At 38.0% G+C, this 14,224-nt stretch overlaps 2 protein-coding genes across 6 annotated transcripts; one reads left to right on the top strand and one right to left on the bottom strand.

The window, feature by feature from the left end:
* The first annotated feature begins 46 nt into the window (after window positions 1-46).
* Window positions 47-7,579, top strand: LOC105160342 (membrane protein of ER body-like protein). 5 transcript variants are annotated; one of them, XM_088879681.1, is made up of 12 exons: window positions 47-181; window positions 504-841; window positions 1,959-2,087; window positions 2,467-3,078; window positions 3,170-3,310; window positions 3,906-4,172; window positions 4,933-5,202; window positions 5,412-5,588; window positions 5,817-5,930; window positions 6,067-6,321; window positions 6,580-6,641; window positions 6,762-7,579. In XM_088879681.1, the coding sequence occupies exons 2-12, from the start codon at window positions 529-531 to the stop codon at window positions 7,251-7,253; spliced, it is 2,832 nt and encodes a 943-aa protein (XP_088735807.1). In that variant the 5' UTR covers window positions 47-181; window positions 504-528; the 3' UTR covers window positions 7,254-7,579. The 5 variants fall into 5 exon arrangements, with proteins under 5 accessions (XP_088735807.1, XP_088735806.1, XP_088735808.1 ...); XM_088879680.1 differs by lacking the exon at window positions 47-181 and having other exon boundaries at window positions 291-841; XM_088879683.1 differs by lacking the exons at window positions 47-181; window positions 504-841 and adding an exon at window positions 861-1,207.
* Window positions 7,580-8,037: 458 nt separating this feature from the next.
* On the bottom strand, window positions 8,038-12,071 carry LOC105160243 (uncharacterized). The gene is made up of 10 exons (XM_011077534.3): window positions 11,736-12,071; window positions 11,557-11,635; window positions 11,383-11,477; window positions 10,750-10,854; window positions 10,569-10,648; window positions 9,705-9,795; window positions 9,438-9,545; window positions 8,885-8,971; window positions 8,600-8,668; window positions 8,038-8,440 (listed from the first exon to the last, which is right to left on the bottom strand). The coding sequence occupies exons 1-10, from the start codon at window positions 11,940-11,942 to the stop codon at window positions 8,285-8,287; spliced, it is 1,077 nt and encodes a 358-aa protein (XP_011075836.1). The 5' UTR covers window positions 11,943-12,071; the 3' UTR covers window positions 8,038-8,284.
* Window positions 12,072-14,224: the final 2,153 nt, after the last annotated feature.

The raw sequence follows: 14,224 nt of genomic DNA, 5'->3' as shown, positions 1-14,224 counted from the left end.
ATTACTTATTACTCTTGTCGTATGATGCAAAACCAAGCTTTTATTCATATTTTGCTTCCACATTCAAAAACAAAATAATGGGAACCAACTGCTTCTACTCTACTAAGACATGCTTAAGCAAATGCGGATTGGATTACATCGCGTGAAGAGATATGTCAAGTTGACCATACTCCTGAAAATGGTACTTAGTACAATTGGTTATTGATGTGCAAGAATCGTGTTCACTCTATCAACACACCATTTATTGCTTTGCTGCAAATTAGTAGGAAAAGCCTACCGTCTCTACTTGTATGGAGATAAGGCTCTCTGCTCGTCTCCTACTATTTCCACTATTGCATTTATAAGGCTACAACAAGAAAGTATAAACTAACATTTCTATGGTTTTCTGCAACATCTGCACGCAATGCTATGTGCTTCATGCCTTTTTTTCCCCTCTATAATTAGACGTGAGCGATCCCATTTATTTATAAATAAATAAACAAACTTATCTGTTTTCTCTCGAGGTCGAGTGTGTGTGTGTGTGGAGAGATGGAAACAGAAGAGCAAAAGTGGGAGCAAGCTGAGGCGGAGGAACAAGAAGAAGAGGAAACTACTCTGGTAGTAAGAAAATCAAGAAATGAAAATGACAGCAACACCACTGAAATTGCTGCTGTTGATGTTGAAGTGAGTAATGGCCACCCCATTCAGACACAAGTGGCTGCAAATGGAGCTCAAAGTGAAGACCCAATTCTTGGAGAAGAGCAGAAAATAGAGGAGCTTGATGGGGTTCTTGAAAATGAATTAGAGGCCATAAATGGGGAGCAGAAATCCGAGAATCTTGTTTTCTATGACAAAGTTGAAGGTCAGCAAGTACACAGTAATACAAGTTCTTTTGATTTGTCAAGATTTAATTTTGAATTTGCATAAATGGTCTGTGGCTGTTTTATGCGGGTGTCTCCGTAAACGATAAACATGAACAGTACCACAATCCTCCTGTCCACTGCCACTTTCTAACCCTACATGTCTGTAAAATACTAATAAAGAAAAGGGCCCTCTTCGTCTTCCCTCGTAATTTCTTGTATCTGTGTATATATACCAAGTTACGGCACTTGGTTCTGTTAAATCGTGCGTCTTTTTCCTGTAACCTGATTTGGCTAAACTGAATCGACTTTGCGATTAGGAGTGGGGAGAGCAGATATTGCTCTTCAATCTCACTCTTAAGGTGGAGGTAATTGACTTTTTGTTATCTTTACAAGTGTTTTACTGATTAGTTTCTTCAGAACTAGTATGTGTTTGGAGTGGTATTCTTGGGTTTGAAATACTTTCGATGGTTGATGGCTCTACTATCACAAGTTTACTTTCTAACCAAGTGCATTGGCCCGTAAAAGTTTGCATCTGTGCCAACGTTACTCTTATATCCGGTCGGTTTACTGGAAGCACAGTAAAGAAGAGGATAAGCTATTAGCTGATATTTTGGCAAAGTGGGTAGGCTGTAACTAACGCAGCGAAGTTGTGGAGTAGATTTTGAGGGTTTCCTTGTACAAAAGTTGCTTGAATGAGTAAGTGGGTCATGCATTTAAAGACCACCAATTGCCGTGTAAAACTACTCAATTTCAATTAAATGCGGGCAACTCGTTATCTCATGAATCTAGCAGCATAGTTCTGTGTTCAAACCGGAGCTGTTCCGGGGTCTTAATTCTGGTGTTGCCCATTTTTGTAGCCGCATTGAATTTCTGCAGCTAAGAGAATCCTTCCGATAGGTCTGTTCCCTTCTGTATTAATTTAGCCGCCAATCTCATACCTTTGTTTTGTTTCAGATACACTCTTCCAGATTTGTTTACGACTGATGGACTAATAAGTAAAAAGATCAATATGCTTGACCTTTTGGATGGCCTATGGAGTTGTGTAATTAATTATGTATATAAGGCACTATTTGCAATTGTTACAATTGCAATCACTTGTCTCTTTTCTGACTGAAGGAATATGGAAGTGTCGAATCTGCACTTGGACATATCAGAATGGAAGTGTCTGTGTTGACCATATTCAGAATCATAAAGGACAATTGCATAAGCTGATGAGTGTGAAAACTTTAAATTTTAAATCTGAAGGTCAGTAGATACTAACTACGATTCATAGAGAGCAATATTGTGGTTAGAATTTGTAGAACATTGCAATATTTGATGATGTCGAAAGATTGGCATTAGGAGAATATTAATATCTGTAAATTTTCTGTTTCTTCTTTGGTCCTTCCATCCGTAGTTGCATGCACTTAGATTTCATGCAAAAAGAAGCATTCTGTGAACCTTGTCTTTCACCTTTTCTCCAAAAACTTATATTCTTCATCGCAAGTTAGTGAGTTGAAATCCCACAAAGCTTTATGGTACAGTTATTATATTAAACTGTTATGCAGATTTAGCACTTGCAGTTTAGCATTCAACTATCTACTTTAAGTTAGCAAGTAAAGGCTTATTTAAACTATTGTTTCAGGTATTGAACCTGCTTCGACATATTTTGGAGAAAAGCAAATCGTCAAAGATCCTGGATATGATAAATTTGACATCCCATCTCTTGATTTCAGTATTCAGAACTATGCTACTTCTGCAATAACCAATGGATATGACGGAGATCATAAGAACGACAGTTTTTCTAGCTCAAATCTGCAGCCTCCTAACATTTCAGTTCAAGAACAAAGCATAAGCTATAAGTCCGCCAAAGAGATAGAAAGTGCAGAGGTTGACCTGATAAATGGGGATGATTTGGAAGTAACAGAATTAGATGTTGAAAGAGTGTTACAGAAGCAAACCACACATGATTTGTTCTGTCCTAACTGCAATTCTTGTATCACAAAGAGGGTTATTCTCCGCAAAAGGAAACGCAGAATTCGAGTTTCTGATGAAGAGATTAAGCGCAACAAGATAGAAGCTGCAGTTGACTCCAAATTAGTGGCTTTCTCCTCTCAATCAGTCAGTCATCAAGTAGTTCATACAGATGAAGTTGGTGATAATGCTACTCAACAACCAACAGCAGAAGATGATGAACGTGAAAGAGGTCCTGATATATTTAGATGCTTATCATGCTTCAGCTTTTTTATTCCAACTGGTAAGAGCTTCTGCTTGGACAAAACTTTGTCCTATAATATTTCAAAGCATGAGTATAAAACCAAAACTGTAATCTTTCTTTGGATTGTCAGGGAATGGGTTCAAGTTGTTTAGGGTATTTGGAGAGAAAGATGGGAAACAAAATGCCCAGGGTGAACAAGCACCAAGTATAAAAAAGAACTGGTTTACGTCCATGTTTGCTTCAAATAAGCAGGAAACATCAATTCAACAAGGTACTTCTTTCTCTCCCTTATTCATGCAAAGAACCTTGTTTCTGGCTAATGATGGCATGGTGCCTTTTGGCTATAAGACATACCTTCCGTGCACTATCTCATGGCCAAGGAGATATTGCCTTTCCTGTAACTTTTAAGTAATTTTTGATTCTTTGTTATATTTCATCACTTATTTGAAAGACTTGCATAATGTGCAATAAAGTCAAAAGGAGTTTCCTAAGATAAAAACAAAAAACGATGTCGATGGGGAAGAAACCAGAAGATAAAACAGAACAGTATATTTGCCCAGCTAGAAGCTTGAATCTGTTTTGGCTAGAGATTTCTGGAGCATAAAAGAGGACACCATGCATTACATTTGCAAGCTTAATTAGTGAAGCACACAGAGAAAAGTTGCAGTACTATAATTGGGAAGGGTTTCAGCTAAGGTAGTTTAGAAATAAAAATATAGAATCGAAAAAGTGAATAGCATCATCTTGTGGCTCCGCCATCCTCTTCGTGATGGGTGATAGCATCTTCAGAATTATCTTTGTTTGCGAAAACAATATCTGAATTATTTTTCCACGTTTGTAGAAGTCATTGCTTCTGTTACCTGCAGGAAGTAGCTCCCAGACAGATGTGCAAAAAGTTGATGTTGGAGCCACTCCATCATCCATATTAGGTGATCAAAGTGGTCAACCATCATTTTCACAAAAACCCAGTACACCTTCTCATGCTTCTGAAGGTCTTCAGGTGACAGCTGGCAACGGTACTCCAGAAGGCAGAGATCAGATTTTACCTTCTCCAAGGCAAAAACCTTCATTAAATGGAAAAGTAATAATTGGTTCTGGAGATAAATTAGATATGACAGCAACAGAGACAGTAGGTATGGTATTTGAATTATTTTCCACTAAGGGATAAGATCTAATTGGATGTTGAACAAATGCCTTTTAGTGCCCAAGTCACATACTTTTGTCAAAACTACTTATAATATAGGAAGAAACAAATCACGTGCAAAGTTTAAACAAACATCTGCATGTAATTTAGAACCTTTGTGTGCAGCTACATCCTGTGGGTTCTGTCAAACTATAGATACATTTTTGCTTATTTTAAATGTCTCCTGATCTTTTAGATTGTGTCTCACCAACTCTTCTCTTAAGACAATAACTGGACTTGAACTGAGAGAGAAGTCAAGTGGAGACCACTAATGAAGAGTCTTGATCCCATTCTCTTCTGTATTCTAGTAGGTCTCACATGAGAAAAAAGGCGTTGTGAGTCAATCAGCCTTGTTACCTTTAGGTGGAACTTCTGATGATTTGGACCTTTCACTTCCTATGTCCTATTAATTACAATTATTTATTATATCTTGAGTTTCCGCTCTCCTAAGAGGGAGGAAACCGTAACCTTGAGAAACATACAGCTTGATATTAATAGGAGCAATCTATGATGTCTTCTGACTTTGATTATGAGAAATCAGTCGTTTCTCTTGCCAGATCCTTTTTACAGTGTGCTGCATGTTTGCTTTTTTGTTATTCTTTCATTTCTATCAGTTTGCCCCACACTAATAAGTATGTAACTGAACAGTTTCTGAGCTGGATCAACTATTGAGATGAATGCTATAATAATTTGTCCCTCTGGTGCTACAGGTGCTACAATGAAACAGTTTGATGTATATACGAAAGATCAATTGACGGAATCAAAACCTGAAAAAGAAGTCCACGTCAATCGTGAAACTGATCTATCAGGTATGGCACTTCCTCTGAGTACTCATGTTACTAATGGGGAATCTGCAGAGGATGCCATCTCATTTTCACAGCAAGGTGGATTGAAGTTGCTGATTTCCTCAAATAAAGAATCTCTGACTGTGGACAATTCAGAGAGAAGATCAAATTGGACAATGGAATCAGGAGCTGCAGGTTTGAAGTAGAACTTGATTGGTAGCTTTCATATGAATGAAATTCATGCAAGCTATTGTGTCTAGTCAGCTAATTTTGATCAGGGCATCTAGTTTCCATGTTACAATAAGTTTTTAGCTATCATGCTTGCAACAAAAGTTACTAAATGACATCTAAACATTTCATTCCCGTCCTTGTAATTCATGTATACTGAACGGAAGCATCTACAGATAAGGGGACTATCCAGCTCTCACCAAAATCAGTTTCAGTACTTAAAGCATCCGATGTGGATGCCAAGCTGAACATTTCAGTAACTATTCCCCATGAAGAGCAGGACATTACAGCCACTATTCTAACTGAATCGATTGTGGAAAATAAAAATGTGAATTTCAGAAGCGGCAATAATGGTACACGTCCAGCCTTCTTGTAACTTGTCTTAAATTTGTTTATTCCTTTGAAATTCTGTATTTATCTGAAAAGGCTTCTCACCAGTTATCTATTAATTATTTTGACTAGAAATTTTGTAGCGTCAGTCGTAGTAAAAAGATCATTGATTTTATATGACCCTTTTTTAGTTGCATTTTTACGAGTATGGTATGTGGGATTGAACAACTATACTCTCTTTGAACTGACAGGTCAAGCCTATCCCACTGAAGTATCTCAGCATATAATCACCAAAACCAAATTCGAAGTCCATTCTGGCGAGTCACTTGGAGTTGACAACATTTCTGGTGCTCTAATCGCACAAGGTATATTCGTTAACTTAAAATACTGAGCATGTGGCTCCAGAAAAGTAGACATGCCAAAACTTCGGTATTCACAATTTGAAGAGAAAATTCAGGTCTCCCATATTTCTCATGTTAATTATTATTAAAATTAATGCAGGCAAAGATAGCGTGATAACTATAGATGCACAGCCAGCTGGCTTGTCTCAAACTCTGCAAGGTATAATTCATCCAACAGAAACAGCAGCACTATTACAATCAGCGTCTCAAATTAGCATTGCTGGTAGGGAAAGAAGTGAAGTGAGAAAAGAATTTGAAATTGAAGTGATTAAGAGCATAGTATACGGTGGGCTAGCTGAGTCAATTACCAGCCTAAGTGTTGTATCATCTGCAGCTGGTGGTGGTGCTGCCACATGTAAGTATTTTGTAAAGATTCTAACTGATTGGTAGTACTATCTCAAATAATTTGCTATTTCATAGCAAACATCTTTCTTCAAAGGTGTTTCCAGAAGGTCGAAACATCAGTTCCTCATTAAAATATTTAATGCTTGCATTATTACTTGAAAAATCTGAATTGATTTCATAATATTATGGTTTGATATATAAGTATCAGTCATATCTTGAAGTAACGGGAAGTGGATGCCTAATAACTTTTGTTTGTCTTCATCTACAGTGAATATTTTAGCTCTGGGAGTGGCCAATCTCATTGGGGGACTTTTTATCATTTGCCATAACGTAAGTTGGACATTCTGAGGTGTTCCTAATATTTTTATGATGATTCTGACACACATGGGACTTTATCTCCCGTTTAGTACTTGTTTCCATTGTCATGGACTCACATGTTTAACTTCACAGCTTTGGGAACTGAAATCTGATCGTATAGAGCAAGTGGCCAATCAAGTTTCTGATGAAGCAACCGGGCAAAGGGATCGCTACAGAGAACTCCTGGGTCGGAGACAGAATTTCATACTTCATGCTGTAGTTGCAATAGCATCATACCTTGTATTTGGCTTGGTCCCTCCAGTTGTCTATGGTTTCTCGTTCCGCAAGACTGATGACAAGCAGCTTAAGCTTGTGGTAGTGGCAGCGGCTTCCCTTCTCTGTATCTTTGTACTAGCTATCGGGAGGGCCTACACACAGAGACCACCCAAGCCTTACTTGAAATCCATCATTACGTTTGTTACACTGGGAGTAATGGTCTCAGGCGTTTCGTATGCTGCTGGTGAATTAGTCGAACGACTTCTGGAGAAGCTGGGTCTATTCCAGTCAAGTTCAGTGCCTAATTTACTTGTGCCTGAGATGAAACCAACAGGCTCAGCCTCAGCCTCAGCGTGGGCTTCTTATTGAGTGATGGCAAAACGCATGATTGAGTTCGGGTGGTGGATGGTGAATAACTTTGCGGACCAGAGGGATATCTGACAAGCTCTGCGGCGTAGCACTTGAACACGTCAATTCTTTTTATATGGTCCATTTTGCTGTTCTTATTTGTCTGTTATTTCGGTTTCTGTTATTTCCAAACACCCTTTTCTTTTAATGTCGTGTTTAAATGGACTCACGTGAGTGTTTTGAGGTTTACACGTTATCAAGGTTGGCAATTTTGTTGGAAGTACTGGTGAATTAACTTATTTCTTTCTAGAGTTAATAACAGTTCAATCCCCTCGGAATTTAGCACATTTTGCACTTTACCCCTACAGTCAAGAAAGTGCTTCAATAGCTATAATACTTTCAGGAATTCTTCACCTCTCATCTCATCAAAGCATTTTACGCTCTAAATTGTTTTTGCCAAAAATATTATCTCTTCAATACAAACTTTTGTCAAAACCCTTTAACCCAATACGTTATTACTCTCTAAAAGTTGATCAGGTTTAACGTAGTTTAGCCCCAAGCAATTTCAGATGAAGTGCATTTTAAAATAATTATATTATGATGGCCTACTTGCAAATTGCAGTGACGGGGCATTTAGTGATGATATCACATTACTTTTGGCAGTTCAACTCTGCCACCAAGTTCTGTACAAGCGATCAAACAGTAAGAGTATTAATACGGAGTTTTATGATGATCCGAGATATGCAAAATCCTCTACAAGAGAACAAGCACAACATCTTATAAAGAGAACCGGCCTCTAGTAGGATGAAATCAAAACAGTGTATAAAATATACTAGAACATGAGATGCAGGTGTAGATAACATTATGGTACAAGAGTAGGAGACTCGCTTCAACTCCCTAACTCCTAAAATTAAAGATTACTGTCGGACACCAGCCGAATGGCCTAAGCATAAAAGTCAAAACACTACTGCAAAAAAAAAAAAAAAAAAGAATTGCATGCATAAGTCAACCCCATTATTACAGCATTGAAGTAATGAGAGCTCTCTTCCCAATCACAAACTCTTCCCATCAGATCCCTGATTCAGTTCTTGCCTGCTTTTACCTCTCTTAATTTTTGCCTTAACTCTAGACTTAGTCATGAGGGTCTGCACCGTGTTAGCAAAATTCCCAACAGCCATGATAATGAGAAGAATCCCACATGTAATAACCTGAAAGGTATATCGGGTATATTGGAGAATGTGCCACCATAACAGGAAATATACTAGGAAAAATTGAATTCAGATATTGAGTAGACATCCAGCTGTTGCACGTGAAGAAGATTGCTAAAAGAAGTTCCATCAAGTATAACTTTCATATGATTACTTTACCTGCCAATCTGAACTGACTCTAACAAGTGCAGTTTGGAGCAACAATACGCCAACATAGGCTTCGAAACCCTGAAAACACAGAGAATGATGCTCTAGTAATTTAGATAAGAGATGCACACGAGAAACACCAAACTTAGGTGACAGGTAGAGTCATGCAAGAAGCAACAGAAAAGTGGTTATCATAAGCTTCCTGGGAGTAAGCATCATAAGTCTACCAAAGTTCACTGAGCCAGTCATACAAATATCAGCTGTTACGAGAAGCAAAAAGTTAGCAACTCAGTATACCTGTAAAATGAAAAGTATAGGGCACAGCAGCAGTAACTGCCCCTCCACTCCAGCAGTTTCTCCCCAAACAACATCCATTCTCCTGGCCTACAATCAGAAAAAGCACCAAGAAAACTATTAATAGGATATTGTGAAGGGATTGTGCCTCAAATTGATGGATACAATTCTATGCTAGTCTATGACCGCAAGAAAGCAATAGCTTAGCACCATGCCAAACATCACCATAAGATAAAAAACTAAGCTCAGATTTGGAATATAATAAAGAATGAGTAGAAACTAAATAGCCCAATGAAAAAGAAATGTGACAGCACTTCTCTTGACAGCAAAAAACACCATGCCAAACAATAATTGATCAGATGTAGTTGTTTTAAAAGTTCACATGTCTTGGAAACCTTTTACAAATGCAAAACCATAAGTTGAAAAGAAAAGCAAGCGCTTCTCTTAATACGGACCCCAGAAGGAGTCAAAAGTTTTTAAAAGACAAACAATGAGGGAAAGTATAAATGCAAGTGTATAGCAACACAGTCATTGTTGGAGAAGTTAAGACTGTTACCTTGCCAAGCGCAATACGTGTATACAGTCTCTGCCTTTGATATCTATTCTGAAGCATCATGGCAACGCCTTGCATTATTGCCCATTTCAGAAACAGTTGTACACCTCTCTGCAATAATCATTTCCATTACAATCATATGAAAATAAAAAAGACAAGGAGAATTACACATAATAGGCAAATTATATATGTTAAAATTCTTTTTCAGATTGTTTGGATGCATTTGGTTCCTGTATACAGGTGAAAGGTTGATTGTAGTGCATAAAACACCTGTTTCTGGGCACAATCAGGTCCGCTCTCTATCTCCCAAGTTAGACTAATGAGAGCCATGGCCATGGCACAGTAATGATGTTTAATCCACCTGCAGAAATAAAATAAAGACTTAATTAAACTCTCTGGCACTTGTTTGCTTCCAAATCTTAAAACAATGAACACTCAAGAAGCATGCTCAAGTAATCGCCCAGGAAAAATGTGGGACAAGAGCAATGTTGCTCTGACACTTCAAATTTCATGCCATACAGAATGATATCTTGCATGAACAGGCACAATAGAATAGTCTGGCCTCTTGGAAACAAATATCAATCTTCGATTATTGATACAATTCCCTAAAACTAAAGCACAATAACCATTCATTAGAAAAAGGTTAAAACAACCATGCCTTCTTCATGGAATCATAACCATAGAATTCATTAAGGGGCAAATTCAGAATTGAAGAGAACAGAGGGCCAGGCCCGGAAACCCAAGGAAACATTGAACCTCTGAAAAGTGTTCACATGGTTTAGTTATTTCTCAACTATTTTGAGTTGTATAATGTTAATCTATGGTGTGACCTCTGCGAGCAAGAAATAAACAAAGTTATTCCCTAGTAATCTATTGGCTCCTTCTCTGCCCTCGTCTCTTTCTTCTTCTTTCTTTAACCTTACTCTTTCCCATTTTTCCGCATTGCCACCTCTTCTTAGCTCTTGATATATCATTTAGTTTGCTGACTTTGTCAACATTATGGCATATATGGTATCTAAGGAGTCAGGTCAGACATCCCACCTCCAGCTTTTGAATGTGCAAATTGCTATCATACAAAGTCGACTTTCTAATATTTCTATGAATTTATTATCAGGTTGCAGAATATTAAACTACCATGGACGTATATCACTTCCATTAACTCTCAAGATATTTTCTCTTAGAGCCAAACCGGTGTAAAGATACAGCAACCATGCCTGCAACAGAAAATTGGTCCATTGTTGTAAGGCGTATATATACTTCTGGAAACTGCATAATACCCGAAAAGGACAGAATCAGACGAAGAAAGTCTTCATACCTGGTAAAGTTGAACTGGTAATGCAGGTAGACATCCATCCCAAATCCATGACCTTAATATAAGCAGTAGTGATGGCAAACAGAGGAACAAAAATGCTGTTCTGTCCTGCCATAAGCACAAGATGTGTTTAATAGCTGAGAAATGTTTTTCCATCAGTTAATTACAAAAACTACTGAATGCTCTAAATAATCAACACTGAAGCTACTTAGATAGAGTATTATTGAGATGCCCCAACATGGTTTCAAGAAAATATCATGCATATGATAGACTCCATAAGCTATAAATTATTGACTAGTGCTTTTTCTTTTGTAAGTCATGCGGGTAACAAATTTTCAATTGTTAAAACCTGCCAGAGCTGTATAGGCTAGACTACATATACATCTAGCAACAAATGGTGATGCCAAGTCTTCCATTACTAATGTGACTACTGTAACATTCATCACATGACACAAAACATATGATTTTCTGATCTGCTAATCACTATGATTAGCTAACTCTAATGTTAAAGAAGCCACAAAATTGCTACGGAATTAGAACCGGTTTAAAGCAACAAAATCCAGTAAACCATAAACTGAGGCAGCGTAATCAACGAACATAAACAGATTTCACCAGGTGCTGGATATAAAATCATACCCTGAAATTATTGTATTCTTCTTTCACTTTCAACTGCACATCCTTCCTATTAGCCCTCACATTAATCGGCCCCAAAAACATCCTCAAAAACCTCCCTACAAATAAAATCAACAATTCTCATCCATTTTACATATACAGCATAATTTGAAGAAGGAACAGAGCCGAACAATAAACCATGAGATTTGCTGGGAAGGAATGCTGCTGCATCTCCTTCACTCAATATATATCTCGCTCTCGTCAACTCCTCTTCCAACTTCCAAATCAGACAAAAAAAGAAAAAAGAAAAATCAGCAGAAAGTAACCCAATGTAAAGATACAATCGCATGCATGTATAGATATTTAGATATGCATACTTTATCGTAGTTCTTGGAGCTGCGGAGGGAAGAACGAAGCGAATTAATGTGCGAATCAAGTGAGGCGACGCGCTGGCGGAGCGCATCTTCTTCGGCGGAAGTGCGGGAGATGAGGGAGGAGGCGGCGTCCTGCAACTCCTTGGCTTGTTCCACAAGCCTGGAAACCTCGCCGCCGAAGGATGGTGATTCACCCGGCGATTCCCCCATCTGACGATGCAGGACCGTCCGATCAAGCGATGCGAGATTTAACGGATGGATTGGATTGGAAGGGATGGCGTAGGTTCTTCTTTTGTGTTTCCTATTATGGTATAATAAACGCTACGGTCAAAAAAATAAAAGTTTTGGGGGTTTTATCGGAAAATGGGAAAACGGGTGGGCTAAGGGTTGTTGGATTGAATTCAATGAGTCAGAGACAGGCGCTCAGGCTCAGGCTCAGGCTCAGGTGCACCACACCACACCACACATCCCCACCCCTATTTATTTCTCATTTATTTTATTGGATAAATGGACTCCACATCTACTAATATTTAATATAATCATAAATATCTCATATTATTTAATATCAAAGTATTATTATTATTTGTTTAAATACTCATAATCTCTCACATTTATTTTTCTCCTAATAAATTAATTAAATCATAATCTCATTTACTAACTATGATGATCAAATATTTGTAAAAAAAATGAACAATTCATACATTAGGTGAGAGAATGAAGTCTTTTATTTGATTTTGATTTTTGTGGTTTGGAGGAGTGAGTTTTCTTTACCTGCACAACTCTACTCTACTACAGTTCTAACAACTTGGACTTGAGCCACCTAACTCAAACTTGCTCATTTTGCTGTGCCCCACCTAATTATATAAGTTTTTTAATAAAGAAATAGATGAGGATAATTTCACTGTTAGTCCCTTAAATCACTTGTTATCTCACTTTTGATACCTTATATTTCTAAACCATCAATTTTAATCTTCAGATATTTTTTAAAATATCAAAATTAGTCTTGAATCTTGATCATTAGCTGACTGTCTAAATCAATGAAGAAACCTTTTTTTATCATCTACCAGAGTGAACAATTTTGATGTTTTAAGAAAATTTGGGGACAAAGTTAAAGAGATCAAATTATATGAGGACCAAACATAAAATTATTTCAAATAAATAGCATGAAAAGTTTATGTACTTAAAAACCCTCTAAAATTGACCGAGCTGCTAGCGTCAGGGCCCAGGGGAGTACGCATCCATGGGGTGTGTGTGTCAAATTACCACAATCCAAGGGAGGTGGATGAAATTTTTGTAAGAAAAAATTACATAGAATATTACCTCTCGCTATATTTGTCCAAATTCGAATGTTGCTTGACAACTTTTGAGATAGATAAATTTTTTTTACCATTTGTTTGTCATTTACTAATTTTTCAAGAGTATCTTCTAACTTAAAAATACCCTTAAAGGTTGTACCTCGTGAGAAGTGGTATCAGAACCTCGGTGCCTTCATAGAAATGAGGCAGGTTGCTGCGACCCAAGCAAATTCTACTGCGAGAATGACAGGCCAAGATGCTGAGAGCCCGAGACCAGCGGTCCCACCTAGTGGTCCAAGAAATAGCAGAGGTATCATAAGAAGACAGGTTTGATTTGGTAGAGATATATATCCGCGCCTGCTTGATTTGCCAACAGGATAAGGCAGACCATCAGAAGAAGGCTGGTTTGCCCAATCACTAACCATCCTAAAGAGACTCTACCAAAGCGTCTCTATGGACTATATTTTTAGATTGCCTAAGGTGGGAGACTTAGGCTCCATCATTATCGTGGTAGACCGGTTATCCAAATGTGTCACTTTCTTCGCAGCCACAAAACATGTTATGGCGGAAGGGATGACTCATCTCTTCTTCAAGCATATGGCCAAATATTAGGGCTTGCGAAAGGATAATCGTTAGTGATTGGGACTCCCGTTACACTAGCATTTTCTAGATCGAGTTGTTCAAACTCCTCGGATCCAAACTTTCAATGAGCTCGAGCTATCACTCGCAATCTGATGGCCAGAGTGAATGCTTCAATTCTATGCTGGAGAAACACCTTCAACACTTTGTCCGCGGTACTCAAAAAGATTGGGTGAAGCTCTTGGATGTTGCTCAGCTATGTTTTAATGCACAAAAGAGCTCTTCCACCAACAAGAGCGCTTTTAAAATTACGATCGAGAAACAACTAGTCCTCCCTCACACCCTCGACTTCACACAAGGTGTGAGATCCTCTCTTGCTCGAAGTTTCTCTCAGGAATGGAAACAGAGTAGTTGACATTGCCAGAAGTTACTTGGAGAAAACTCAGAAGTAGATGAAGAAGTATGCAAATAAAAACCACCGCTTCATCGAGTTCAATGCAGGAAACCTTGTGATGGTGAAGGTTCCAGACTGGAGATTATCGAAGTCATCAAGGGGGAGAAATCCTTGGTTGATGCAAAAATATATCAACCATTTACATATCATCAAGCGTATTGGAA

Source organism: Sesamum indicum, linkage group LG4, assembly GCF_026168435.1.
Source record: "Sesamum indicum cultivar Baizhima isolate 11 linkage group LG4, ASM2616843v1, whole genome shotgun sequence".
Classification (NCBI taxonomy): domain Eukaryota; kingdom Viridiplantae; phylum Streptophyta; class Magnoliopsida; order Lamiales; family Pedaliaceae; genus Sesamum; species Sesamum indicum.
This window is presented reverse-complemented; position numbering and strand designations above follow the sequence as displayed.